The 27,262-nt window shown below is 36.1% G+C and overlaps 4 protein-coding genes across 12 annotated transcripts; 2 read left to right on the top strand and 2 right to left on the bottom strand.

Moving 5' to 3' along the window:
* Nucleotides 1-92: 92 nt before the first annotated feature.
* Nucleotides 93-8,513, top strand: Ekar (Eye-enriched kainate receptor). 6 transcript variants are annotated; one of them, XM_032438214.2, is made up of 13 exons: nt 416-871; nt 940-1,101; nt 1,162-1,401; nt 1,465-1,631; nt 2,159-2,395; nt 2,453-2,599; nt 2,897-3,100; nt 3,169-3,372; nt 3,482-3,583; nt 4,200-4,655; nt 6,456-6,657; nt 7,275-7,463; nt 7,522-8,513. In XM_032438214.2, exons 1-13 carry the CDS (start codon nt 787-789, stop codon nt 7,815-7,817), a joined length of 2,691 nt encoding a protein of 896 aa, XP_032294105.1. In that variant the 5' UTR covers nt 416-786; the 3' UTR covers nt 7,818-8,513. The 6 variants fall into 6 exon arrangements, with proteins under 6 accessions (XP_032294106.1, XP_015028444.1, XP_032294107.1 ...); XM_002052366.4 differs by having other exon boundaries at nt 418-871; nt 3,479-3,583; XM_032438215.2 differs by lacking the exons at nt 6,456-6,657; nt 7,275-7,463; nt 7,522-8,513 and adding an exon at nt 5,155-6,412 and having other exon boundaries at nt 93-871; nt 3,479-3,583.
* Nucleotides 8,514-8,750: 237 nt separating this feature from the next.
* Scp1 (Sarcoplasmic calcium-binding protein 1) lies at nt 8,751-13,191 on the top strand. Of its 3 annotated transcripts, XM_015173367.3 has the most exons (6): nt 8,751-8,768; nt 8,859-8,944; nt 11,556-11,722; nt 12,067-12,147; nt 12,497-12,649; nt 12,712-13,191. In XM_015173367.3, exons 2-6 carry the CDS (start codon nt 8,893-8,895, stop codon nt 12,826-12,828), a joined length of 570 nt encoding a protein of 189 aa, XP_015028853.1. In that variant the 5' UTR covers nt 8,751-8,768; nt 8,859-8,892; the 3' UTR covers nt 12,829-13,191. The 3 variants fall into 3 exon arrangements, with proteins under 3 accessions (XP_015028853.1, XP_015028852.1, XP_015028850.1); XM_015173366.3 differs by lacking the exon at nt 8,751-8,768 and having other exon boundaries at nt 8,825-8,944; XM_015173364.3 differs by lacking the exons at nt 8,751-8,768; nt 8,859-8,944 and adding an exon at nt 10,195-10,212.
* An 816-nt stretch (nt 13,192-14,007) lies between these two features.
* Nucleotides 14,008-19,545, bottom strand: bsk (mitogen-activated protein kinase dJNK). Of its 2 annotated transcripts, none has more exons than XM_015173200.3 (7): nt 19,375-19,545; nt 17,421-17,581; nt 16,053-16,182; nt 15,798-15,995; nt 15,348-15,612; nt 15,002-15,285; nt 14,008-14,251 (listed from the first exon to the last, which is right to left on the bottom strand). In XM_015173200.3, the coding sequence occupies exons 2-7, from the start codon at nt 17,525-17,527 to the stop codon at nt 14,126-14,128; spliced, it is 1,110 nt and encodes a 369-aa protein (XP_015028686.2). In that variant the 5' UTR covers nt 17,528-17,581; nt 19,375-19,545; the 3' UTR covers nt 14,008-14,125. The 2 variants fall into 2 exon arrangements, with proteins under 2 accessions (XP_015028686.2, XP_070065054.1); XM_070208953.1 differs by lacking the exon at nt 19,375-19,545 and adding an exon at nt 19,171-19,296.
* A 1,462-nt stretch (nt 19,546-21,007) lies between these two features.
* Nucleotides 21,008-26,387, bottom strand: dpr19 (defective proboscis extension response 19). Its single transcript, XM_002052368.4, has 8 exons — nt 26,245-26,387; nt 24,477-24,556; nt 24,049-24,420; nt 23,448-23,593; nt 22,677-22,887; nt 22,496-22,607; nt 21,752-22,134; nt 21,008-21,690 (listed from the first exon to the last, which is right to left on the bottom strand). Exons 3-8 carry the CDS (start codon nt 24,116-24,118, stop codon nt 21,485-21,487), a joined length of 1,128 nt encoding a protein of 375 aa, XP_002052404.2. The 5' UTR covers nt 24,119-24,420; nt 24,477-24,556; nt 26,245-26,387; the 3' UTR covers nt 21,008-21,484.
* Nucleotides 26,388-27,262: the final 875 nt, after the last annotated feature.

Here is a 27,262-nt window from a genome sequence, read left to right as displayed (position 1 = left end):
TCGGTTGAGCGAATGGCGACACGAATATTTTCTTGTTTGAGCTATTCAAGTTTCAGGTAAACATATTTTCTGTTCACCTAACCGCAAACTCGAAGCCACCGACTTTTTGCGGAAATACAGCGCCTGCAGGTGGCATCTACGACAGAAATTTGAAGTAGCAACTAGTCAATCGCTGGATCCCTTACAAGGTCAAGGCCCTTACTGATATCATTTCCATCATCAAACTTCAAAAATTGTTGTCTATCTTCATACTCCATCGAGGACTTCCTGTACTCATCCGCTCGTAAACTTGGGGGTTTTTTGAGGGGTTTAAATCTTGGGCGTGCAAAGATTTTTTATCTGCTCGTTAAATTATATAATAGTTTTTGAAATTTATTATGTAGCTACAAAGCATTGGGAATGAAAACTTTAACTTCTTTTTTTGTTTCAAACATTTTTAATGTCCAAGAGCTTCCGCCAAATCGAAAATTCGATATTTATTATGGTTCGCTATCGATAATTAACAGCTCTCGTTCGCTATTGTCGCAGCGTTGACAATAGCTGAAATTAACGGATATATATAATAAAATTCGCAAATAAAGTTAAGTTCCGCCGCCTTTTTGCAAATGTATGAAACAGTCAGAAGGAGACACCTCTGAGCTCCTCTAAAGCTATGCTTTATTGTTTCTCCATTTATCTGTATCTGGAATATCTGCACTTCTTGGGATTCTTTACCGAAAGCACTGCAAGGGTTTCTGAGTGCATTAAGTTGAATTCAAAAGGTGTTCTGCTGCTCAGCTTAATATAATGAAAATGACCTCAGTGATAAAAATTGTATTCAGCCTTAATTTGCTAGCTTACGTTGTTTCCTCAACTTCCGTGATTAAAGTGGGTAGGTAACAATTTAAAATACATATGAACTTATACATTGAAATACATATGAACATATATAATTGAAAGGCGCACTATTTCCAAAACTATCCAAGCAACAAAGTGATCCAGAAGTAGCCTTTCAATATGCTGTACATAGACTCAATCATGACAAGAGTGTGCTGCCTGATACCGACCTAGTACATCATATTCAATACATTGCTAAGGACTCTTTTGAGGCTGTTCAAAAAGGTATGACACCATTAATAGAAATAAATTATCTCATATTTATCATATTTTTACCCTAAATAGTATGTAATCTTATCGAAGGCGGAGTACAGGCTATATTTAGTCCAACAGATTCTTTTTTGGCCACCCATATTAATTCCATATGCGATGATCTTGATATACCAGATATTGGAATTAGTCGATCCGCCCAAAAATTCTCCATAAATGTTCATCCCTCGCAGCAACATATCAATCGAGCTTTCATCGATGTTATACGATATCTAAATTGGACAAGGTTTGGAATTTTATATGAAAAGGACCACGGTAAGTGCAAGCCGACGTATGGAATTGGACCCAGTCTACCCTAAAAACAACTTTCTTCTGCAGGTATATTAGTATTAAATCAATTTTCGCGGTCAATTGAAGCAGAGGTGCATATAAGACAGGTATCGCCTGGTTCGTACCTGTCAGTTCTTCACGAGTTCAAAAACAATGAAATTCACAATATCTTAATCGACACTAACTCGGCTGGAATTTCAATTTTATTAAAAAATGTGAGCTCTAAGTCATAACACTATCATCTTATTTTGCACTTAAAAAAATTGAGATAAGTTTCAGTGAACATCATAACTATTGCAATTTGGGCTACCCTCCAATTTAAGCCACAATTTTAAAGCAATTGTCTTTTTAAGAATATACGAATATTCTACAGCATAATAAGATCTACTGTTGAAAATTTCATCAAGATCGGTTATGAAACGCAAAAGTTATTAAAGAAAATGTGTTTTGGCAAACCACGTATTAGCGGCAGCTAGCGCAAATTCCAAGAATTTCTGTATACATGTACACACACATTGCACCAGAAATATGTAGGCAAAATGTCGAACGTCAGCAACAAAGTAAAATGTAGTCAGTTCAGCTCGGTCCTCAACCACCATTTTTGTAAGCTTGATATAGATGTGATGTAAACCTCTAGACTTACCATATTTTTAAGTCAGGAATTCCTGTTGCTTTAGCTGATATAACTAAAATTAAATATGTTTTAACTAATATTATTTTAATATATTTTTTTTTAATATAGATTCTTCAGCAACAAATGAATGAGTATAAATTCCACTACTTTTTTACAAGTTTCGACTTGGAAAATTTTGATTTGGAGGATTTTAAATACAACTTTGTGAATATAACATCATTTCGACTGGTTGATATGGGCGATGTAGCGGTAAAAGAAATTCTTAAGGGAATGGAATTATTCGATATTGGAAATTTAAACCGAAACGAATCAACTTATAAATACAAGAAAACCGTTAGTATTCAGGTAAGATTCAATCTTGTAAATAGTTTTTAACCATAATGATTATTAAACATATTTCAGACAGAAGCAGCTCTGATGTTTGACTCAGTTTATGTATTTGCCATCGGGTTGCAGTCTATGCACCCCTTAATTCACCTATCAAATTTGACTTGTGACGATGAAGTCCCGTGGAACGGAGGCCTGAGCTTGATCAATTATATTAATGCGGTATAACTTTGTGCTCCAGTTGCACTTGCAATATAGCTTTGTAAAGGCATTAATTTATTAGAGTTAAAAATTTTATATTACCAAGTGCTAAATCTATAAAATTATGTATATATAGTAGAAAGCTAGTAGGACGTAATACACGACGTTGAGGTTGTATCCTAGTCGAGCACTCCCGACTAGAGCTTTAATTTGTTGGGCTAGCCTCTTATGTTTAAGCGCAAAGTTTTCGATTTATAAAGGTCCACTAGCCAATGCATATATGCAAAAATTGCTAAAGTTTATTTATTTTTTAACCAGGTTGAATGGAAAGGTCTAACGGGGCCTATACAATTTAAAGATGGTCAACGAATTCAATTTAAGCTCGATTTAATCAAATTAAAGCAACACTCCATCGTAAAAGTAGGCGAATGGACGCCTCAAGATCATCTTAATATAACGGAGCCCTCATTATTTTTTGATGCTGGTTCTATGAATGTGACTTTAGTTGTAATTACAATATTGGTCTGTCTATAACATTTATTATCTTTTTTTTTTATTATATTATTACCTATTAGTTTATTCAATTTTAGGAAACGCCGTACGTAATGATGCGTTACGGTAAAAACTACACCGGCAATGAACGCTTTTATGGCTTTTGTGTCGATATATTGGAAACAATATCGCACGAGGTCGGGTTTGACTACATACTAGATTTAGTTCCTGATAGAAAGTATGGAGCCAAAGATCCCGAAACAGGCCAATGGAATGGAATGGTCGCTCAGCTAATGAAATATGTAAGTATACAAGGGGTAGGCAATTTTGACCAATGTCTATAAAGGATATTGATTATTAATTGTTTTGTGCTAGTCGATAAATTATAAACAATTCTATTATTCTCAGAAGGCGGACTTGGCTGTTGGGTCTATGACAATCACCTATGCAAGGGAAAGTGTTATAGATTTCACAAAACCATTTATGAATCTAGGCATCAGCATTTTGTTGAAGGTATGTATTAAATATTATAGGGAGTTTTTATTTTTTTTTAAATTACAAATCTTTATTGAACTCATATCCTGTCAGATATGTACACCATTTCTCCTAGACATTATTTAACTCAGGCGACCTACAAAAAATTATCCCAGAACGGTTCATGAAAAGCAAGGTTATCCTATAATAACCTGGATCCATTGCGAATAGGTTAAAAGGGAATAATGTATATGTATAAATTTAAGTAACAAACAGAAGAAAGCATCTCCGACCGCATAATGAATATGTATTCTTGATCAGCATCAATAGTCAAGTCCGTTTGCCTATCCATTCATCAATCCGTATGCATGGATCTCAGAACCTAAAAGAACTGGAGAAATTTGTAACAGGTCTTCCTAAAGGCCGTGCAGTATGAGTTGGTTTCCGATAATTGATAGCTCTTCCCATTTCTAAACAGTCGATACAAATCGAAATCAGGGTCCCGGAAAGCCCAACAACAACAGGTACCCCATGTTCGTTAGATCGGACCGCGACAATGGACGCGGACAAAACGTCTAGTTGACTTTCGTATCTTATGGACTTCTTCATTTATATTATTGTATATAATAAATAACGAATTATTAAATATTTTCAGGTGCCCACCACAGAACCAACTCGACTGTTTTCTTTCATGAATCCATTAGCTATTGAAATATGGATTTACGTTTTAGCGGCATATTTACTTGTCTCGTTGACCATATATTTGTTGGCAAAATTATCTCCGATCGAATGGCGTAGTGTACACCCGTGCGATGTGGATCACGTAACAATAATCAACCAATTTTCGATATCTGATAGCTTTTGGTTCACTATTGGAACGCTTATGCAGCAGGGATCCGATATATATCCAAGAGCCGCATCTACCCGAATTATTAGCAGTGTTTGGGGTTTTTTTTCCCTTATTATAGTTGCCTCATATACCGCCAACTTGGCGGCATTTTTAACTGTCGAGCGTATGATTAACCCGATTGAAAATGCTGAAGATTTGGCTAGCCAGACGGAAATCTCATACGGGACCTTGGAAAGTGGATCAACAATGACATTTTTTCGGGTAAGTGAAGTAAATATTGGTTTATGCAAATGGTAAACCAAAATTTATAATTTATGTCCCAGTTGTACAAGTATTGACATATATATTATATATGTGAGGGTGCGCTTTGGCGATTTTTGCATTGGTAGCTTGAGAGCTTGCAACTGCGAAAGGGGTAGTCTTGTGTGGTGGGGCTTGGTGATAGATTTCTGTGCCTATCAAGGATTTATTTCAACAATATTAGTGGGGAAACATGAGAAAACAAGGGTAATATACCGTAATCCGTTTTTAATTTCTGGAGGCAAATTACCCTATCGCGCTGAACGGACAGCTTCTGTGGAGACACGGCGACATTCGCGTCATACAAGAGAATGGCCGATAAAGCGGATCCTACCCAAGAATGAAGGAAGGGGTTAAGTCATCAACCTGCGAATAACCAACATAGGAACTATAACGTTAAAAACAATTAATTAACCAACGAAAGAATCGACAGCTATCAAAAAACGTGCAATTTTTCCAGAAATGCTTTCAAGTCGGAGCGAGAGCTGGTTCCGGACATACAACGTGCGGTAAGAATCGTAGCACGGATTCGATTAGGATTTTCTCGATTTTTCTTGCCGCTTCGACCCTTCTGCAATTGTAGGATACAACTCGCATTAGGAAAGACTTCAGATTGTGACTAAGGTCGTTTTTAAATGGCATAAATGCGACACACTGACTACGCTAACCCAGTCGATTATCCCGCCCGACATGTTGACACCTATCATGCCTGCGTATCAAAGAATCTACGGAATTATGGAGCTACCACAGAATACGGGTTTTTCACCTAGGATGTCAGAGGTCGTCAACGGGATTGTAAACCAGGACACGGAGGTAGAGTGTGGATGTTGAAACTGTGAAGGAAAAGGACTTTTCTCGAAGGAATGCTGCAGCGCACAAAGGTTGGTCGGCTGGGAATTGTGGACTTCAAGGCACTACTGGTAGCTGTCGCCAAATGGGGCCGGAAACGGTCAACTTCTCCGTCTGCTCGGTGACCGGTGACCAAGATTCTAGTGACTATTGAACATACAAGGAGTGGCGCTAAGTGGCTAAGTGGCTAAGTGGTCGGTCATTAGCGAGCGAATAGCGCGTATCTTTGGGACGGAATGACAAAACATGGCTCACACTGACGGACGGACCGTATATGCAACCGCCGTTTGATTTTACTTAACGACAAGGATACCGCTAAACATAGAAGAGCCCGCCGACCTCGTAGGAACAGTGCAGGCCAGTATCAATTGAACGAAATTGACCCCACTGGAAAACTACCCGATTAAGCCTTCCGAGTTAGTTAAAGCCGCCAGAAACCGCCTTCGCCAACGAATAGGATGGGGACAAATTACTCGGGCAATACCTTGGAGCTACCCTCTGCAGCAGCCGCTACATTCCTTTCGATTCCTTTCGGAAACCAAGTCGCATAACCCAACCAGGGGGAAACTGCTTCCGAGCTGCAATGTCAGCCGCCGCTTGTTTGGGAAGTTTGAAGCTTGAAATGGCCCAGATCGCAGGGCACTTAGGAGTACCGCATATCGCAGCTCCAAAAGTAATAATGAAGGACGATAAACCAGCGACCAGGTTGTTATTGCCTTATCCAATCGATTATAATAATAGAACCCTTGCGGAAATTTCTCCGGTAAGCGAAAGATTCAGCATAGTCAGTTTTCGGAAGCAGAGGAAGAAGTTCTGGTCGCAGTCTAGCCCAAATTTGTTTATTTGATTTGATTATTTCACCATAAATTATTTTTTGATTTAAACATAATAATTATAGGTAAATTCATTTAGGATTCTATGATTGAAACTTATAAAAAGATGTGGAGAATTATGGACAATAAGAAGCCCATGGCATTCACATCAACTTATGAGGACGGCATAAGGCGTGTTAACCAGGGTAACTACGCATTCCTGATGGAATCCACAATGCTTGACTATATCGTTCAGCGAGACTGCAACTTAACTCAAATAGGCGGCTTATTGGACACTAAAGGTATAATTGCTTTTAATTTTTAACAAATCAAATAAATAAGTCGATAGTAACTCCATTTGGATAAGGGGAAGACCTTACAAAGAATCAGGAAAATAAGTGTAGAATGGGAAATCCTCGGCGGGAATTAGAAGAAGTAATAATTTAGTGTTAAGATAAAACACGTTGAATGATCTTCATTAAATTCAAAAGAGCTTATTGTGCTAAAGGTTAGAGTCAGGCTAGTCAATGAAAACTTGTGCACAAAAATGTTATGGTGCTTCCTTAAGCTAAGTTTACATAGATAATTGTTCATCCTTGTCGCGGAAGCAAACACTATATCTACAATATTCGTATAACTAAGTCGAGCGTCATTAAGTATCTTTTATAGGACTTATAGCATATACCTAACCACTACCAGTTGGGGCTTACTGAGTTATTGTGGATCAAATTAGGTAGGTCAGTCATTCTCCGACTGGTACCCGTAGGACATACAAATTGAAAGACGTTGCCGATCCTACCTGTCCGATTATCTCTTGGAAATAACAAATTTGTATGCTTGCACGGCATTCAAATCTTCGGCGTGCCAAAGATAACCATTCTTTTCTATATTAAACCTTTGATTTTTCGCAATGTACTAGGATATGGTATTGCCACACCTAAGGGATCTCCGTGGCGGGACAAGATATCGTTGGCTATTTTGGAGCTTCAAGAAAAGGGCGATATTCAAATGCTTTATGACAAGTGGTGGAAGAACACGGACGAGACCTGTAAGCGGATAAGCAACAATAAACAGTCCAAGGCAAATGCCTTGGGGCTCGAAAGTATAGGTAAACCTAGCTAAATAGATATTATTTGAATATTTAATGTTATGCCGTAATTCATCAGGTGGCGTATTCGTGGTGCTACTAACAGGAACATTGGTTGGATTTATTGTTTCATTCCTTGAATTCATGATTCATTTTCAACAAAAGGCGAAAGCATTACGGATTAGTCACAGCAGCTGTAAGAATCAAGGATCCACCGTTAAGGATTCATCAACAAGGCAAGATTCGACTTATTTATCTACGTCACGTTCTCCCTGGGTTGAAATGTTTGAAGAGCTACGTTTTGCTTTATGGTGTACCAATAAGCGTCAACGACCAGAATTTAAAAGATGCTGCGCCGAGTGCCAAGTCAATTAAGATATTTTCCCTTGCGTTGGGGGCGGAACTCGCGTTTCATAAATATAACTTGAGACGTGGCGTGCAACATAGTAAGGATGGATTTACATTTTGCACGGGCGAGAAGTTGATGTCGTTTTATGTCTAAAATTAAAAAAAAAAAGCTGCGACCTGGTAAGGCCGGGAATCGCCAGCTTTTACGATATTAAGCTTATGCAATATAGTTATTTATATGATGATGGCAGATTGTACTATATGAAACTTATGACTCTTCTGTGTTGCACCTGGTAAAGGATAGTCGAACATAGCTACAAATTATGCTTTCAGATATATCTCCTTTTATGCGTTGCAAATTTCGTTGAAGGATTTTGAAACATTTTGCTATCAATTTTATATACATAATATATTATTATTATTTAAAAGATTGGAACTATTTCTTTAAAATATATTCAATTTTAATTAAGTGCCTATTCGCGTTTGTCTTAAAAAAAAAACCAGAGATTTTATAAATATTTTACGTATTCATATAGTATTTTGATAATTAATTAAGACTCTCTCTCTGCCCGACATGGTGTTTTGTTGAGTATCTTAGAATAGCATTCTTTTATGCTCGTTCTTAAAAGGTGAAAGATGAAATTTCGTTGCTTGCTATACAAATAACAAGAATGCAAACATTTTTCGAAAATCTCTTTACAATAGGTTATGCGTGCACTAAAAATATATTTTTTTCTACATATATATATATATATATTTATTCTAATATATATATATATATATATATATATACGAAATTTATATATATATATGTAAATCGTTTTTATATATATATATATATGTATATATATATATATATATAAACGTAATTTATTTTTAGATAATGTTTAGATGCACTTATAAAATAAATCGAATGTTGCAAAGGAAATGCTCCCGTCAATAACAACTTTAGTTAGTTTGAATTAAGCGAATCTTAAGGTAGTAATTAAATAAATTGCCACAAAGATCTGAACTAAAAACAATATTATTGTTAATAAAGGACAAATCTGTTATTACTATTTCGCTTAGGGCATTTTATGAATAATAAAGGAACTGTGTTATAATGGCTTATTCTTGGGATAGTCGAGTTGACTTTGTTGTGCGATATATGTATGGTAAGTATTAGAAAAAAAAAAAAAAAAAAAAAAAAAAAACATTGGTTAAACATATATAAAATAATTATTGAACGATATGCTGTTTACAATTTTTACAATATCCACGCAATATAAGAAAAGTACAGAAAAGATTTAGTGTTGCACAAAAGACTATAAAAATAATTAACCAAAATTAATTGGCTGCAAATGCTTTGTGTTTGAGGGTCACACATTTCTTCTTTTTTAATAATTGGCTACGGTTATAAATTTGGATACTAAGCTTTTTGTGAAAGTTGTTATGAATTTTGGCAAAATGGACAGGCTCCTTAGTCCTGGGAGACCTGTGCTTGCCCCAAGAGCCAAGGTCAGGCCCTTCAAGGCCATTGATCTTCCAACCCTCAGTCGGTGTATTTCATGTAGGACACCAGTCATGACAAACGTGCGTTGGTTCCTCTATATGAGGAAGCAGACATTGCAGACAAATTTCTACCACCTTCGACGGGAACAGGTGCCGCTCAATTACGCATCCTTACCCGGGCTAGGCTACGTTCTAGACTCTCTCTCTCTCCGCTGAATCGATCGCGAAATAGGCCACTTTTATAATCCTACCTTAACTCTACAAAGCATAATATGCTTTGGTACCAATGCTCATTAGTCATGCTTGATAGACTGTAGAGTCAAGCGCGGTGAACTTCCGCGAGTAGGTACTGCATACGCTTTGACTATGTGGAGCCTAACCTTGCTTTTGGGTTGGGGACCCGCAACCTGGTTTGTTTATTTCTAACTGCCTGTCCTTAAATATAAACGCAAGGATTTAAGAACATGTAAGAGCTACACACACAGTTTCCAAGTAATCGACATAAATCGATATCGAAATCCTATTATTTGAGCAAATCTTTCAGGTTTCACCCAAATCTTTTTATAGCTATAGCTAAACGCCGCCCCCAGCCCGTAGCTATATAAATAACGTTGTGCCAGCTAGCGTGAATTTGAAGAATTTCTGTATACATGCGCGCACACACACACGCTCTTGATCTTCTTTATTAAATTATATCAACTGCATTGTAATTGCGATTGTACTGTGTGTATGTGCAGCTATTTTAATACTTTTTTCGTCGAACATGCATTTTTGGCATGGCTGTCGAATCGAGTCGGTAACAATTTGTGCGGTCTGTTTCGGATTGGATTCCTATTGTGGAACATATATTTTTTTAAACTTTGTTTACTACTCCTAAAGCAAACAGGCACTTAGCGCGAATTGCAGTTGCTATAGGAGAAGAGGGTTTAAGGTAAGGATGAGCAGGTGAGGGTGTATAGACTCCACAAGAGATTAGGTAAAATGAATACCTTAAAGGTGCAAAAATAGGAAACGAAACCGTGGTCACTTGCAGTGACAGTGCTGGGGAAAAATAAAGAACGAAAAAAAATATAATCAAATTTAAAATAAAATGACGTTCCATTGTGACCCATTCCCGGACCAAGAAATTGCAAGTATACCCAGAAGCTGAAGAGCCTTCCAAATAAAACCTACTGCAGATGAACTAAAGGAAATATCGCCAACCCTATTCCTTCCACTGGTGACCCCAAACAGGTTGATGCCAAAAACTAGCTCCAAGCCATACGAGGCTCCTGCTCCATCTTAACGGATATTCACAATACCGACATTGCCCAAAGTTCGATACTGTCTTGTTTCTCTTAAGTGCCAACCCCTGCGTTACTTGCCAATCCAAACTACGACTGGATAATAATCAGACGAGGAGCATGCAGAAACTTTGGCGCAGCACCTAGAGATGGAATTTCCGATAAGATCTATACGAGTCGAAGGGGTGATCGACGTGGTCAAACCCCTAGGTCACGGCAAGATATGCCACGCCACCTTGAATGTTCTGCGGAGCGAGCGATTCTTTTATAGTATAGATCCATATGCAAATGATCGATTAAGTTGGCAGCTGGCGAGGATTCTGATGATCCATATTAACCAATCAGACTTCTCCATTCGCTTTGTATGGTTTTTGAGAACCTAGCTTCTAACCCCTTACATCTCGAGTTTGGTTTATGCCGAAATACGATAGTTCCAGGTGAAGAAGGCAGAACTGCCAACCTGCTTCATCTACTCGACGTCAGGCGAGTATGAGGCAGCCGTCGGGTTGCCTTTACTGGATTATCTCCCTAAATGTAAGAGGGCCGTATACAATGCTGTCATCGAGCCAACCTATGTGGCAACGGAAGCAGGTCTAGACAGATGTAGCGATTAGCTGAGACCAGAAGCGAACAGACTTGCCAGACCTCTCTCTGAAGCTCGTAACCTCTGTGCAGCTTGGATTAATAATTTCCATATTTAGGTTCAACAAATGTTGGGGTATCACTGAACGACCAGCATTATGATATTAAGCGCCCATTTTTCGCTTAACAATCTAATCTAATCAGGTCAAACGGGCAGTTTTGGGGTTTTTTTTTTAAGTATTTAGAGTCGGTTTAGAAAATGAGAACATGAAGAAAATGTTCCAACCGATCATTAAGAACTGGACGTTTCTTTCGTATGGCGAGATATACTATATTGTATACATTTCATTTAATTTATTGTTTTGCTAAAATTGTTCTGACTTGATCGATTTAATTGTTTTCATTTTAGATATCGACAACAACGGATTTTTGGATCAAAATGACTTCTTATGCATGGCAGTCCGAGCATGTGTCGTGGAAGGAAAGGGAGACTGCAGTACCGCTCGGTTGGATGAGTATAAGAAATTAATGAAGAATTTGTGGGAAGAGATTTCTGCAATTGCAGATGATGACAAGGTAAAGTAAATTAAAATATACAAAAATGTTAAAAATCAATTATTTCATTGCCCAAATATTGGAGAGACTAAGCCAGAATGACTGTATGCACATACATATATGTACATGCATATAAAAAAGCTTGTACAAAACGCACAACAAAAAAATAAAAAAAAAAACCAAAAAAAAACACTACACTACTAGCTAAGCAAGAAAAACTGCAGAGCCTACTTGAATTCTTGAGAATCGAGGAGAAGAGCACTTAGTAGAAATTCGTTTCAATAAAATTTATTGAAATAGGATGAATATGTTTTGTTTTTCCAGACGTTTTATATCATTGATACTTATACTTTTATATATTTTAGGATGGAAAAATTTCAAACCAGGAGTTCAAGGATGCTGTCAAAAAAACCTGTGTTGGAAAAAAATATGAAGAATTTCCGCAGGTAAGATATAGTGGTAATTTCTTTCTTTCACAAAGTATTGTTTATGGAGCTCCCAAAAGCGTTCGTGATCTGGGGCAATTAAATGCCGATCTAAAGATTTCCTGAAGCCCGCGCCGACTTTCCGCCACAAACACATTTCTTTGCCCCTACACCCATTGGGAACATTTCGGAAACATTTCGGAAAATAAACTTTCGAACAATAACATTTAATGTTTAGCGACCTTTCTGATGCCTATTTGATAATTTAGCCAACCCAACCTTTTCGGTAGAATATATTCCATTCTCTATAATAGTCGAAAATCATGGAAAATGTTTCATTATTAATCACTTATTGTTTTGTTATTTTCAGGCAATGCGAGCATTCATTGAGTCTAACTTCAAACTGCTTGATATCGATAATGACGGAATAGTTGGAGTAAACGAATATCGGTACAACTGTATTACAAGGGTAGCTGTTGATGATATTGCACCCATTGACAAGGCGTTTGATACTTTATTGAGTGTAAATGATTTTTCACTATGAACTGTGCTGGTGCTATTTTCATGTTTACTTTTATTTATTAGGATGATGATAAGAAACGTGGTGGACTGACACTTGATCGGTACAAAGAGCTTTACGGCCAGTTTCTGGGAAATACAGCTGATAACCACCCAGCGGTGAATCTTTTTGGACCTTTATAACTATTTTTTTTTTAATTATTGTCTTCGCTGTTGTTCAACTACTATTTTTTTAAGTTTAATTTGTAATTACTATGACTATACTTAACTAGGTTAAATGCATTCATATCATTTGTGTAGAATCGTCAGATGATCAATTCGTTATCTTTAAATGTTTTTATAGTTAGAATAGATATTTGCTCTCCGAAGTTAACCTCACCATAAAATGTTGATTTTCTCTCAGATGAAAGCTCCTCCAAAATGTTTCTCTCTCATAATCTTGTAACATTTAATCAAATTGTTCTTATGTTTGTTTATTTAAAGAAAGTTTTCATGTAAAAACGAATAAACTAAGCGAAATGCGTAAATACGCCTTCAGTCTGAAAATACCAACAATCTATTGGCAATGAGCAGGAAAGCCTGCAATTCTACATTTATTTTTGTTGCGTGAAACGCTATCAAAAATAGCCCAGTTAAAGGTAAGCATCAGAGTAAGCGTACCTGCAAGAAGGAGGTGCTTCCTTTTAGGTATGTATCCGGTTCTTGGGCAAAGGTTAAGCCGATATAGCAACATCCGTATCTTCAGTTGACCATCAAGTCGACTGATAGTCCGTGTGCAAGCTACGATCTTAGAGACTACAATATCTAAGGAAAAAAAATAAAAAATATTAATTAATCTAGTACTGTGACAAATGATCAAAGCTTGAGATCATGGCTCAGTGCGAAGCTACAGTGTTCGATGATGACTTGTCCGATGTAGACTCATGCGGCTCCTCCCACCCCCCCAATCTTTTCAATACCAAATCCCATTATGATCTTGGTCGCCGACAGATAAGATTTAAAATTGAATGATCAAACGGACCCAAACTAGTCCCAACACTTATAATATTAACACTTTCGGATGGAGAACCACTTTATTCATTATTGTATCCTTATGCAATAAGCGTCGCAGGATTTGGCAATGCAATACAACTTGCTCAACAATACACTATAACTGAGCTTGAAGATGATTTATTCAATCGTGTTTCTTATACGCTTGAAAGAGCAAAACTATTTAAAGTTGGACTTAATATCTGTTTCAAAGATATCTTTTTATTTCGCGTCGCCATCCTATATACTCAAAGTCCTTGCTGTTGGTAAACATATTTTAAAATTGTAGAATTGTGTTATATGTGTATGTTAAAACAACAATTCGTACATAAGTACATTAAACATTATGATTTTTATTTGTAGTTGTGATTACTATAAATATTAATAAAATTGTTGTATTGTTGATAGATGTAAGGCTAAATAACTGTCTTATCAACAAATTAATTTTGCTCTATCGGTTAATATTACTTGTATTGTGCGCCTCGTAGTCCATTACTTCTTCATAAATAAGCTCCTTCCACTGTTCAACAGTATGCTCCCTCTCATCGACGCTATGGTCATATGGCTCTGGAGCAGGCTTTAAAAAACATACAAGTATTATATTACATAAGTTACTTACTAATAACAAAATACATTCTTAAAAAAAAGATTAAATCAAAATTAAACTTTTATCTTCAGAGCTTCCAAGATGCCCTGGCAGACGTATAGGTCCTCTCCTTGAGCCCTTCCACTTTGTGTTTGTTGCCGATAAGCGATAACTTTACCCGTTTCCAAGCAATCGATAAATGTTGCTATCGATATCATATTTTTCGAGTAAATTTTTTAGCGTTAAAAGATATAGGCACTAAAATCCGATTGCGATTGTATAGTATGATGGGCTATATGAATGTGCTGTCCTTTTATTCCCTTTTTTACTCTTGCTATCTTCTATAGACAACAGAACTTTAAAAGACGGATCTAAGCTAGACAGCTACGTAGGTGACGCGGGACCTCTAAGCGATAAAGTCAAACACGAAATCTGTGAGAATCCTTATCAAATTTCGGCTAAACCGGACTGAAATGGAACTACTTGAATCCTATAACGACTGCTGCAGATGTGAATAAAAACTCTCTCCATGCAAAGATGCGGGATGCATTTTACACTTCATGCGTGCCTCAGGAGATTGGTTAACGTTGCGCCTTAAGAGTCTATTCATAAACCCGATTTTTCATTTTCGCGAAACTAGGTTTTGGATAGGACCTTGGTTCGCCGATTCATTAAATTATTAAAATAAAGATTTCCAAAATGCCCAAATAGCATAGGCAAAAAATAAAAGCTTATACTTACAGCGTCAACTTCTTCAGCGTCGTACCATACATTAATGTATTCATGCTGTAAAGCTCTGTCTACTGATATTCTCTGCTCAGGGTCAATTACCAGCATCTTACTGAGAAGGTCCCTTGCCTCAGAAGCCTTCCTTCGACTATTTTGACTACTGTCATTAGGAAACAGACCATCAGGAAAAAGCCTATCAAACGAATATCCTGTATATCTTGGACGATTCTCCACGTAATTACGAACAGTTGGTTGCAGACGCTGCATAAATGATGGGGACGGTGTACCCAATTGCTCTATAATAATTATTTAAGAACAATTATACAATGTTTCGATTTACAGTTCCATAGATAACTACCAATTATTTTGTTCCACTGATCAATATGATCAGTTCCAGGAAATAGAACTCCACCCCTTATCATCTCACCCATGATACAGCCCACTGACCAAATGTCAACGTTTTCGGTATATCCCATACCCAAAATGACTTCCGGAGCTCTATAGTATCTAGTTACGACATAAGGTGTCATCATAAATGTAGTTCCAGCTGTACGCGCAAGTCCAAAGTCCAAAATTTTTAGAGTGCAGTCGGCCTTAACAACTATATTGGAAGGTTTTAAATCCTGTGAAGAGAAGATGGGGTTGCTGTAGTACTCCACGAAGACCTTTAATTCTCTGTTCTCAATAAAAACGCTTACGCCGCAATCTGGGTAAAATTACCAGCGGCTGTAGCTCTTACATTGCTTTCGAATGTAATCCAAAAAAAAAAGCAGAAAAGCAGCAGCGATTAAAGCAAACAATACTTAACTCTATGTATTATTCCAGCGGAATGTAAATGCTTTATTCCACATAGCATTTGGTAAAGCAAGTAAGACATTCGATCATGATCTAAATCCATTTGAATAACTTGACATAAATTAGCATCCATTAGCTCCATCACAAGGTAAACATCCTGAAATTCTTCCAAATTGTGTTGGGGAGTGAAGGCATTAAGCAAACCGATAATCTAAAGAGAAACAATACTTGGTTTTCGGGGTTTTTGAAAAAATTACCAATCACTTACATTCTTATGGTTCACCAGTTTCATTAGTTTAAATTCTCTATAAGCTCTCTTGGCATGCGTCACATTTTGGAATGGACGAGATAGCTTTTTTATAGCGACGTTTTGCTCGGTAATCGTGTCATATGCAGCACTGTAACGAAAATATTTATGAACCGGTATTCTCTTGAGGCAGAGGCTATTTAATTTAAATATAGTTGACGCAGCTACTGCCGGGGAAAATTTAAAACATATATCTTGAACTTCAAGCCTATTTCAAAGGCATGCATAAAGTCCATCAAACAATGAACCAAAAATTCCAATCAACGGTTTCTTGCCATGTTAATCTTGTGGTAAAAAGCTTATTGAATTCTTTTCGTTCATAATTGATTTACTCCTTTTAAAGTGTTTTTGTTAAAAGCCAAATTATTCTTCAATTCATGGCTATAGTTTTAGGATTTTCTAACAAACATTGGCAGCTCAACAATGGTGGAATCCGAAAAGTAAACTATCCTTCATCTTGGTAAAGCATATCATACAAATTTTCACAAATATCTTTCAGTATGTGTTTGAAGCCGATTCGATTGTACAAATTTTAGCAAATTTTCGCGTCAATTTACCACGGCAGCAGTTGGAAATTCCAAAATCGATGAAACATGTATTCAGTTAGTTCTCATGTAGGGCTTTAAAAGGCGGTTGAAGGCTGAATTTGTTTACATGAATTTAAACTTGATCTAGAGGCCACGCCATGAGCAAACTTGATGAAAATCGGTTGAGTTTTGACCCTGTTATGGGGCTGGGAAATTTTGACCCAAGTCTATATAGGATATTTGAGGGTACCATTTTTATTTATTTTTATTTATAGTTACAAGCGAAGGTGGGTTGGTGAAAGCTTTAACATGACAGACAATTGATCTATATATACTATTCTAGACGCTATGTACAGTTTTGGCAGGTTTGGTGACAAAAAAAATGATTTCTTTATTTCGAATTTTATCGATTGTTTGAAAGCGGGGCACGATATCGATTATCGGAGGGTCTTAGGAAATAAATATTTCAATTTTCTAGGTCTTATAAGTTCTGAGGTCTTTGCGTTCATACATACAGACGGACGGACAGACAGAAGGTCATGGCTAGACCGACTGCACCCATTTTCATTGGGTTCCGTGTATGAAAATGGGGCTGTGATTGCTCCAAGGCCGAAAAGTCTGCGACGACCAACTGTCATAACTTTCAGTCTAGTTTATAGGTTCTGAGATCGAAGCTCCTTAAGCGCACAGAAGGCTGGACAGACAAAATGGACAAGACCAAATCGACTAGGCCAGCCTTAAAGTGCAAATAACTACATAGTAAAGTTATTATATATTTGTGAGATTACTAATCGTTACTTACCAAACAATGCCTTGAGCACCAGATCCTATAGGCCTTAATTTAATGTACCGACTCAAAATTGTGAAATTAGTATCGCCAACCTCGACGGTATAGTGATGCGCAGCCATAATCAACACGCTATTTTAATATTTATATTAAACACCGATACAGTTCATTTCAACCTAAAATAAAAATAAACAAGGTGAAAATGTAGTATTGTAGCATTTTGAAGACAATAATAATATGTTTGTAAAGAAGTTTAACAAGTTAAGTATTTGTTATAATACAAAGTTTTATTTTTTATTTTACATTTTATAATTTTACACCTAAACTGGGTTTTGGGAAATTCTACAATAAAGTGGGGTAAAACGATGGTTATTGAATTTTAATTTCAATCCGCAGTTTTGGAAAAACAATGGCTAAAAGTCTGTACGAAAACCATTAAAAACAAGCCAGCTGTATAGTTGCGTGGTAAAGGATTTAAGAGGAGCTAAGAATAATAAATAAAGATAATTTTTCACACACTTCAGACGTATGCAGTCCAGCTCTAACACTATGTTAGAATTGAAGCTTTTTTCTGCGTGACGGCTGAGCCAGTGGTCGATTATCGTACTGCGCGGCCACTAGGTGGACCTACATACCAAATTTAGAGTCTCTTATAGGTTCTGAGATCCCGGCCTTCATGCATACGGACAGACAGACGGGCATGGCTAGATCGACTCGGCTATTGATGCTGATAAACAATATATATAGCATATGGGGTCGGAGATGCGTCCTTCTCCCTGTTAGATAGATTTGTACAAATTGTTACCCATTTTCAATGGGATCAGAGTATAACAATAGTTTAAGTCGGTAAAATATTGGTACCGCTGTTGAGGAAGGGGGTCTGTTAAGGGTTTGAGTCGTATAGAAGCAAACTTGGTAGAAGAGGGTTTATGATATCCCCTAGCCCGGCTAAGTAAGAGACTAGAAGATCCCTGAGGTGCTGGCAAAAATAATCTAAATTTCAACTTCAAATGGGTTAATGAGGCTGGAGTATAAAAGTCGGACGGGCTTAATTTTCAAGCGAGATTAGAACGAAGAAGAAGTTCATAATATTTTTCATATGAAGTTTAAAGCTGTATTGTCTTTTGGAAACCAGATAAGCCTATGTACCTATTTTTCATGTTTTTTTTTTTTTTTTTTTGGCATGGGCATGGTATGTGCGCATTTTATCGATGTTTTTTAACTCGCAGCTGTACACTTTTCGTTTTTCGCAGCGTACATATCAAATGCTTCGGAAATAAAGAAGGGAATTAACGCTTTTCTTCTTTATTTACATGGCCCACCAGGAAGTGGGCAATCGTAAAAGTTTACAACCCCTGAAATGTAGCCGAAAATGTAGCCAAAATTAGTACAATCATGTCCATAACCATTATACTTGTCGGACAGTGTTAGGATAAGTGTGCCTTATCTTTTGTTTCACTGTTAACAGAAGTTTCACATTCATTTTGCAATATTCAGAACGTCTTCAACACACACTTATAAACGTCATCCGTATGTATGTACATATGTTTGTATGTGTTTTCGTTTACAGTTGCAAAATCGATATTATATATGTGTACATGCACAGAACGTTTGGGAATTGATACAAAAAGAATTTCGCTTTTAAAATTGATTAGTAGAAGCATATTATTAATGTCTACTTGTATGTATATGTCATTTGTTAATATTTGAATAGTTAGTTTTTGTACAATATTAACTATTCCTATATACTTATATGCATAATTACCTGCATGTACATGTATGTCAGTAAAAAGTTATGCACCCAATAATGTGTCCCTAATTAATCACTTTTCTATTTGTACATCTGTATTATGTGTTTTTGTGTAATAAAATTTCCATTTGTACACTTTAATTGTCAGTAAAACAACACTTGTTATTTATACAAACGCCAAGTAAAATGTACTGCATATAAAAGCAAAAATATATTTACCATTAATATTTGTGTAGTCAAAGAGAAAATTCGTTAACACTGCACTTGCAAGTCGCGTAACAAATTGAAAATTGTTTTACACTTTATATTTTATTGACTTAAATCGCAAATAGACAATAAGTATATCATATGAAATAAATGGTTTCGATTTGTTTCATTCTATTTTAGAGTAGGACCGCATTCTGATATCAGAAAATACCTTATTTATTTTAAATACCAAATAATTTAATATATCGATATCTAATAGATAGGTAAACTATCGCCGCAAGCGGCAAACTCTAGTAAAATAATGTACCAATGATTTATGTGAACTTTAGGCTGCATTGATTTAAAACATTATGGAAAATAAAAATATTTGTGTAAACATGTACTAATATCCAGTATATCGATGTGCAATTTTGTCACGGACGTGTGTTGCATTTGCTCTTATCGGCAGCGTCGATATCTTCGTTTTGTGGTCAGGCTATCGGAAGCTAAATCGAGCGCAAATGAACGCAACATTATTCTTGGTGAAAATTCACTTAAGAATGATACCCTCTAATATCCTACATAGACATAGGTGAACATTTTCCACATCTATAACTCGGTCAGATTTTCACGAGGTTTGGCTCTTTTTCTGGGTTGGGCTCTAGATTACTTTTGGCATATATTTAAGTCTGGCAATATAATTTTAGGTAAAAATGATACCCTCTAATATCTTATGTAGACATAGGCATTTTTTTGAATTGAAATTTCCCACCCCCATAACTAGGTCAAATGTCATCCGAGTTTCACGGGGCTTAGCTCCTTGTCCTCTACATTTTGCCCACATAAGAAAACGGACTCGATTTTTTCGATTGCGGGGAAAGTTATCGATTATCGGAAACAAACTCGAACTGCGCGGCAATAGTGGGACCTACGTTTTAAGTTTCAAGTCTAGCTCTAGTTCTGAGATCCTTGCATCTTTATTTTAGCACATATTGTTTTTCTGTTCTTTTCTGAGTAAATTTAATATTTGTTGTGACCTGTTTTTTTTTAAGTTTAGTTTTACATTAAATATTTATTTATATTCTTATTAAAAATTATGTAAATGCAAGTTATAATAAAAAAAAAAGATAATTGATCACAAGTAAACGTCTAATAGTAACACAGAAGTGCCATTTTTTTAAACTAAAGAAGAAGAAAAAAACAAAATTGTTGTGCATATATCGTAAAACATTTAGGCAGCAAGTCCATTGACTTATGTTAAGATGTAATTTTACCTAAATAATTACTAAACCAAGCTCCTAAATTATTATTATTCATTTATTCCTTTAACCGAATCCAAATGAAGCTGCAACAGAAAGAACTACTTCCCATCACCTCAAACCGTTCTTATTTTTATAGGGATAACAATTGATATAAAAAGAATGAGCTCGTTATCGACACAAAATTTTATAACTATAGTTTAGGTTCTGAGATCGACATAAAGAGTAAGAATATGTAATCGGAGATGATTCCATCTACTTATCCTAAACATTTACCCGAAAAAAAATGTTGTACCAAAAAAAAAGGTTGCGGCCTTGACACAGAAAAAAAAATAGCTAGATTTGTGATTTTTAATATTAACCATAAGATCAATTAGAAATTGCTTATTTGGATTTGTCTTAAAAATTTATTTTTTATCGGCGCGGCAAATACTTAAACTAACATAATATAGTTAGTACCTCTATGTACGGCTTATAAGAATAGGTAGAACGATTATAACCAATTTAAATCAGATTTGGGTTAAAGACTAACTGACAGATTTAAAATTTTTGGAAATATTATTTTTTTATTGCATGTTAAATTATATCACAGTTTATATACTGAGACCTTAACTTAAATTCAATAGACGATATTTTAGAATAGAAATCAATGAATAACTTTTGACTTAAAAAATACTACCTTATAAGTGGCTAGCAATGAAATACTTTCTACACGGAGACATCAGTTGCTAATTCTTGTAGCTTATAGGCCAGTCCTTTTACAATTGAAACTATATATCTTAATATTAATATCATAATGGTATGCATGAGTTTATATTTATATACAATTCTTAAAAATACAATTGCCAAAGTCAACTGACTAAAATTACTATTTACGAACAGTTTCAGCTATTAACATTTTGTAAGTGGAACACAGATAGCAAATTTCCTAATACACATAGAATAAATAAAAAAAGTGACGGCACAGTAATGACAAGACTGTTTGTACCATTAAATCCTTTTATACTGTTTAGGCCAACAGTGTTATTAGAATTATTTTCGCCATCGAGAATACTTCGGTTTGCATGTTGCATAGCGGCTGGTTTCTCTCCTGAATATTGAACTTAAGTTAAGTTAACTTATCTTTATAGATTCAGTACAGTTTTACTTACCTCTTAGGACATGGACCGTAATGCTTGCCGGCCGCGCATTTGAGGGCGCACAGGTGTAGTTGCCAGCATGATGAAATGTGACAGTTTTTATGGTAAGCACGCTCATTGACGAATTTGGAAGATACGGGGATTTGTGTTGCTGTACTTGTAATGTCGACAATGGGGTCGTAGGTGAAGTATAAATAGAAGGGCCCGCATCACTAGTGGCAATAGCACTGCTGGCATTGAAATCCGTTGTTCCTCGAAATACTTTAGTTTTTCCACCAATTGCTTTAGACGGAAAGCCCTGTCCATTTTCTTGACTATGAAGTGAATTTTCTGTAACGGATGTCACAACAAAGCCGCCCTGGGCGTCATAGTTAACCATTTTGTTTTCGTGATACCTTAAAAGCATAAAAAAAAACAAATGGTTTTATTTATTTGTGTGTTATTAAATAAATGAGCATTTGTTGTAAACACGTATCTCCAGGTGCGAAGCCTTGGATGAATTCTGAGAACTGTGATCATATCAAAGTCTTGATTGAACTGGATGATATGCTATTTTAGCTAATTATGGATTGTTAATCCGAAAAGGTCAGGTTCTTGGAGAGGCACCTTTCTTTATGGTACAAATGATACAAACATGTAAGAAATGGGGTTCAACAAGGCGTTGCCTGAAGCATTGAAGCAGTTCATGTTATGAACATATATTAAACATCAAGAGTTTGGAATGCAGTCTTAGTTATTTGTTTAATTAAGGCTTACCAAAATACAAAAGAAGGATTCTCCGTGGCACCCTTCAGTTTACATTGTAGTTGAAGGGTTGAAGTTTCGTCAATAAGAATATCGGAAGCATTCGATATTTCAGCAACCGCTTCTAAAATTAGAAAGGGAAAGTTTTAATTTATTTATACATTTTCTTATGTAATTAAAGTTTTAAACTTACCAACTATTTTTAATTCTATAAAAATTGATTGCGTAGGGTAAATTGACAATTGACACTCATAAAACCCTTTGTCCTCCTCTCTGACAGCCTTTATTCTTAGCGACCAATGGCCCATATGACGTGTATGCTCAACCAAAAAACGTTTGTCACTGCTATGCGTTGATAAACCGACTGTGAGCAATTGAAAATCTCTTCTTCGTATCCAAGAAACCTAAAATAAAATAATTTTTTATGCAGCTTAACAATTTTATGTTTATTTTAAAAATCCCTGATATGCGTATTTGAAGCCGCTCGGACGAAGTATAAAGCTTCGCCCTTACAAACTCCGTTTTTCGCAAAAACGATCTTTGCATATAGGCCCACATCAAAAACTTCGCACAGCACAGCTTACAATGCAATTGCAATTGCAATTGAGATTTCAAGAAATACGAGCGTAAAATTGTAAATTTAATGGCCTTTCAATCCTCTAGTTTTCTTGAATAGCTTGTTTTTTTTTTTCTTTTTCAAGTACCTCGCTTTTATAGCTCCTATAGATACTGATGTCGAAGCGTTCGTAGATATGCATAGACGTAATATCTTACATCGTAGTTTTTATACCTTGTCAAGTTTTCACTTTAATTAATTTATGTTCTTTCAAAACCCTGCGCTTTTATAAAACCAAAGACACACAAATAGCACACAAAAAGCAACAGCGAATATACAAGTTATTGTAAATTAAAAGAAAAACCCGTTCATCAACATTTAAAAATAACTAATCGGAATATTTCTTACCGTTGCCGGCGAGTTTACTTTAACAACACATGGCAAAATAGCGAGACCTCCTTTCTGAGCGATGACACGGGTATTATTTTTGGTATTGAATTGACTCTGCACGGTACTCCCAAAGTGATTTTGAGATGAAGTCATCTTTCCCAGATCTGAAATTTTTAACAAATTACACATAAATAACATAATTTATAAAATTCGATATATATACAAGTTTGTCCCGTTGGCTATATCCTACATCCAGAATTAGTAAAGATACACAATTACAAATAAATAAAATCGTTTAAGACTGTCGTCACTCTTCTTGGGGCCATTTAAGGCATCTTAAATTGGGTGACTCTAGGGGCAAGTTATCGATTATCGCAACGAAATTCATACTGCGCGGGCACTGGGAGCTACGTTGTAAATTTCAAATCTCTAGCTCTTATAGATCATGAGATCGACGCTTTCATACATACGGACGGACTGCCGGGCGGACGGACATGGCTAGATCGACTCGGCTATTGATGCTGATCATGAATATATACACTTCATGGGGTCGGAGATGCTTCCTTCTGCGTGTTACATACATAAGACGAACTTATAATTAATTAATACTATGACTTACTTGAATATGACAAAGTGACAAATAGTAAACACAAATATATTCGTATTTGCCATTTTTCGGGTTCCATCATTTTAACACTTATTTAGTTTACTAAAGTACTAGTTAGATTTTTTGCACATAAAACATGTTCACTGCCTTCAAAGCATATTTATATCTCTAATAAACAATAAATTAATGGGAAAGGCATTTGTACGCTTCTTAATTGTGACGTTGTCACAGCTGTGTCCTTTATATTAAAACAGTCTTAGCTGCATTCAATTGACTTTTTTAGTAGTATACACAGTCGATGCCGAAATTTAACGTTAGGTTGAAAGCCGATATTATCCTGCAGCGCACAGCAGCAGAAATCCTGGCATTCATGTCGTACGCGGCCTAAAATTAAGTTTTTATAAGAACAGTTTTTTTCCAGAAGATTTTTAAAAACTCACCAGTGACGATCTGCGTTACACGACGTTACATACGCACAAAATTTCATCTGCATCGGACTATTCGACATTAGGAAGATCAGCTGAAAATTAAATATTTAATTGGCAAGATGTCCATAAAGTATATGCAAATGGTGTCGCTAGCTCTTATAATTTACAAGATTTGCTCAAAAACAGCATTTCGATATTAATCGAGTTCTTGGAAACGGGGCACGTCATCGATTATCTAAAACCAACTGGTACCATTTCCATTTCAAGACTCTAGCTCTTATAGGTTCTGAGCTCCTTGCATTCATACATACGGACAGACAGAAGTGCATGCCTAGATCGACTCGACTTTTGTTGCAATAGAAAGAGCGACTTTAAAACTCATCGAAGGCGTGCGTAGGCCAATGTCAACGATTGTAGAAAGTCGGTTTTAGTAATAGCTTACATTATAAGACCATATATTTTTTAGAGTTAGTTGAATCTTGGAAAATAAATATAATAAAATAAAATAAACTATAAATTTCTTAGCTCAGGATCGAGACTAAAACACTTCTAGTCACAATGACAACGGCAAAATAGACAGATTACTCGACCGCGGACTACAATGACAGGCGAAACTTTTAAAGAACGCGATATACGAAAAATTGCCCTCCAGAAATAGGATATTAATCCGGCTATATTAGACTCCAATGATTTTCAAAACATAATCAATGGGCGTTCTACGAACATGAGCATTACGGATATGAGGATATATTTTTAAGAACTGCGGTAATGAAATATTACCAATTGGAACTCACAACTTTCTGCAGAAGATTACGACGTATACGGCGTGCGACCAGCTATTTGTACCATTCTACCTCATTCGCACAGATCATTGTACTATTGTACCTAATTTGCACAGCTCGTTGTACCATTGTACCATCCCGCCCAACTAACTGAAGTCACCCACGGTCAACGATGACGGCGCCATCATCGTTAATGAGCAATCCGCCGTGATTACGATTGGTGATAACGAAGAAAAAATGAGTGGAGTTATTTATATTACTAAATAATATCGAAGACGCTGTACGAAGACATTATGAGCACACTGTATAGATGCATATGTTAATATTAATACTCAAAAAACGTTCATACACAGAAAAAAAAAACATACATATGTATGTATGTATACATGGTTGCACATATTTGATGCATTTAAAAGGCGCTTCTTCTATATGTACACATGTATGTGTATGTGTATGTACGTACATTTGGCATCAAGTGAACAGGACTAAAGTGAGTTGAATCACGTGCACATTCATGCGTTGCCAATTAAGTATTTTTTCGCACAAATCTTCGCTTTTTTTTAACTTACTAAGCCGGAAAAAATGTCGGATAATTTGTCCTTTTTTATTCAACTTAAAAAAATGTTTTATTCCGTTTTTTTATGTGTGTGATGGTAGTTGGCAATACTGAATTATGTACCTACATACATACATGTGTACATAAGAAGTGGAGTTTATACATAACATATATTTATATATAAATGTGCATGCATATGTATAAATGTAGGTAGATATGTATGTACATATCAGGCATTTTTTCAATTTTAAAAATGCACTTGAACAGTATATACATACATACATACCCGTTAGATATACATGTACAAGCATAAGCATATATGTATATGTAAATGTAAGCTGCTGGTATGACTATAAATATGTATGCATATGTACATACAAATAAGTGAACATCTATTAAAATAAATGCACATTCAATATACGATTGTATCGTTTGACCTTACACAATTATTTTTAAGTTGTATTCCATTCTTGCGCGAAGATTAAAGTAATTTAAGGATGTGCCGTGAACAGTTCTTTTTTTTTTTTTGAAGGTCCTCTTTTTCGTAGCACCATACGGAGACTAAAATAGAGTTGACAAGTATACTGAGCGTAACTCACGCAGTCGCATTTCGTTTCTCAAATTTAACAGTGCTACAATGGAATCCGTTGGTATGTATACATTTCTTTACCTAACAAGTGTATGCATGCACATGTATGCAATGTGTTAAATGTATTTAACATTGAGTATTTTTAACGGCATAAAAAATAGAAACATAAACATTTGGCATACTCTACTATTTTTTGCTGGTATTTTTTTTTTTTTTTGGCGATAACGGCAACAATTACTTAGCCAAGATCGTCTAAGGAAATTGTAAGTTACAAAAACAAATGTAAATCGAACAGGGTTGATTCTGCAAAGAGAGTGTTTGGCAATGCAGATGTAAAGAAGGCTTTCGATATTTTTCCCTTTGGACTCTTTATTCTTTTCCCTTGCTGTTAAGGCAGGCTTAGTCTCAACAGCTTTTTGTACATATTTATTTCTGGGACTAGGTTATGGGGTTTTAATCTTTGGTAAAAAGCTGTATATAATCCACGCAAAGTAGGCTGGCTCAACGGATCTCTACGGGTAGTTCCATTCCTGGTCCACACAATCGCACACATGTCGGCCCTTAAATATAAGTTTTGGTGAGCGACAGCTGGATGGAATGACGCTAGCCACCCGACTTGTGGTAAAGGCTCGAGTGCGTTTCCGCAGACGCAGGATTACGAGGCGCTAGGCCATAGAAACTGTGTGACGGGAGGGGGGCATTGACCCAAGATGACGAAAACGGCGTAACGGACCAGGAAATTTGGGACCTGGTCGACGAACAAAGGAGCCAGCTGGAGGAAGCGAAGCACGCACGTGAAGGGTTGTCACTGTCAATGGCGTGACACGTTTTGGTAGATCGAGATGAAGGAGAAGAGCAGGGCGTTTATAGT

Source organism: Drosophila virilis, chromosome 4 (assembly GCF_030788295.1).
Source record: "Drosophila virilis strain 15010-1051.87 chromosome 4, Dvir_AGI_RSII-ME, whole genome shotgun sequence".
Taxonomy (NCBI): domain Eukaryota; kingdom Metazoa; phylum Arthropoda; class Insecta; order Diptera; family Drosophilidae; genus Drosophila; species Drosophila virilis.
The sequence above is the reverse complement of the archived record's forward strand: the minus strand, read 5'-3'. Positions and strand labels throughout refer to the sequence as shown.

Excerpts from the sequence above, each read along its gene's own strand:
- Ekar (XM_002052366.4), top strand. The coding sequence starts at position 787 with ATGAAAATGACCTCAGTGATAAAAATTGTATTCAGCCTTAATTTGCTA. Across the intron at positions 3,373-3,478 it reads TCGCTCAGCTAATGAAATAT|AAGGCGGACTTGGCTGTTGG; the intron begins GTAAGTATACAA and ends TATTATTCTCAG. Across the intron at positions 3,584-4,199 it reads GCATCAGCATTTTGTTGAAG|GTGCCCACCACAGAACCAAC; the intron begins GTATGTATTAAA and ends AAATATTTTCAG.
- dpr19 (XM_002052368.4), bottom strand. The coding sequence starts at position 24,118 with ATGATGGAACCCGAAAAATGGCAAATACGAATATATTTGTGTTTACTA. Across the intron at positions 22,608-22,676 it reads TATAGAATTAAAAATAGTTG|AAGCGGTTGCTGAAATATCG; the intron begins GTAAGTTTAAAA and ends TTCTAATTTTAG. Across the intron at positions 22,135-22,495 it reads AATCCTTCTTTTGTATTTTG|GTATCACGAAAACAAAATGG; the intron begins GTAAGCCTTAAT and ends TATGCTTTTAAG.
- Scp1 (XM_015173367.3), top strand. The coding sequence starts at position 8,893 with ATGGCTTATTCTTGGGATAGTCGAGTTGACTTTGTTGTGCGATATATG. Across the intron at positions 8,945-11,555 it reads TGTTGTGCGATATATGTATG|ATATCGACAACAACGGATTT; the intron begins GTAAGTATTAGA and ends TTTTCATTTTAG. Across the intron at positions 11,723-12,066 it reads CAATTGCAGATGATGACAAG|GATGGAAAAATTTCAAACCA; the intron begins GTAAAGTAAATT and ends TATATATTTTAG.
- bsk (XM_015173200.3), bottom strand. The coding sequence starts at position 17,527 with ATGGCTGCGCATCACTATACCGTCGAGGTTGGCGATACTAATTTCACA. Across the intron at positions 16,183-17,420 it reads GGTGCTCAAGGCATTGTTTG|TGCTGCATATGACACGATTA; the intron begins GTAAGTAACGAT and ends TTTTCGTTACAG. Across the intron at positions 15,613-15,797 it reads CCGCTGGAATAATACATAGA|GATTTAAAACCTTCCAATAT; the intron begins GTTAAGTATTGT and ends TTCTCTTCACAG.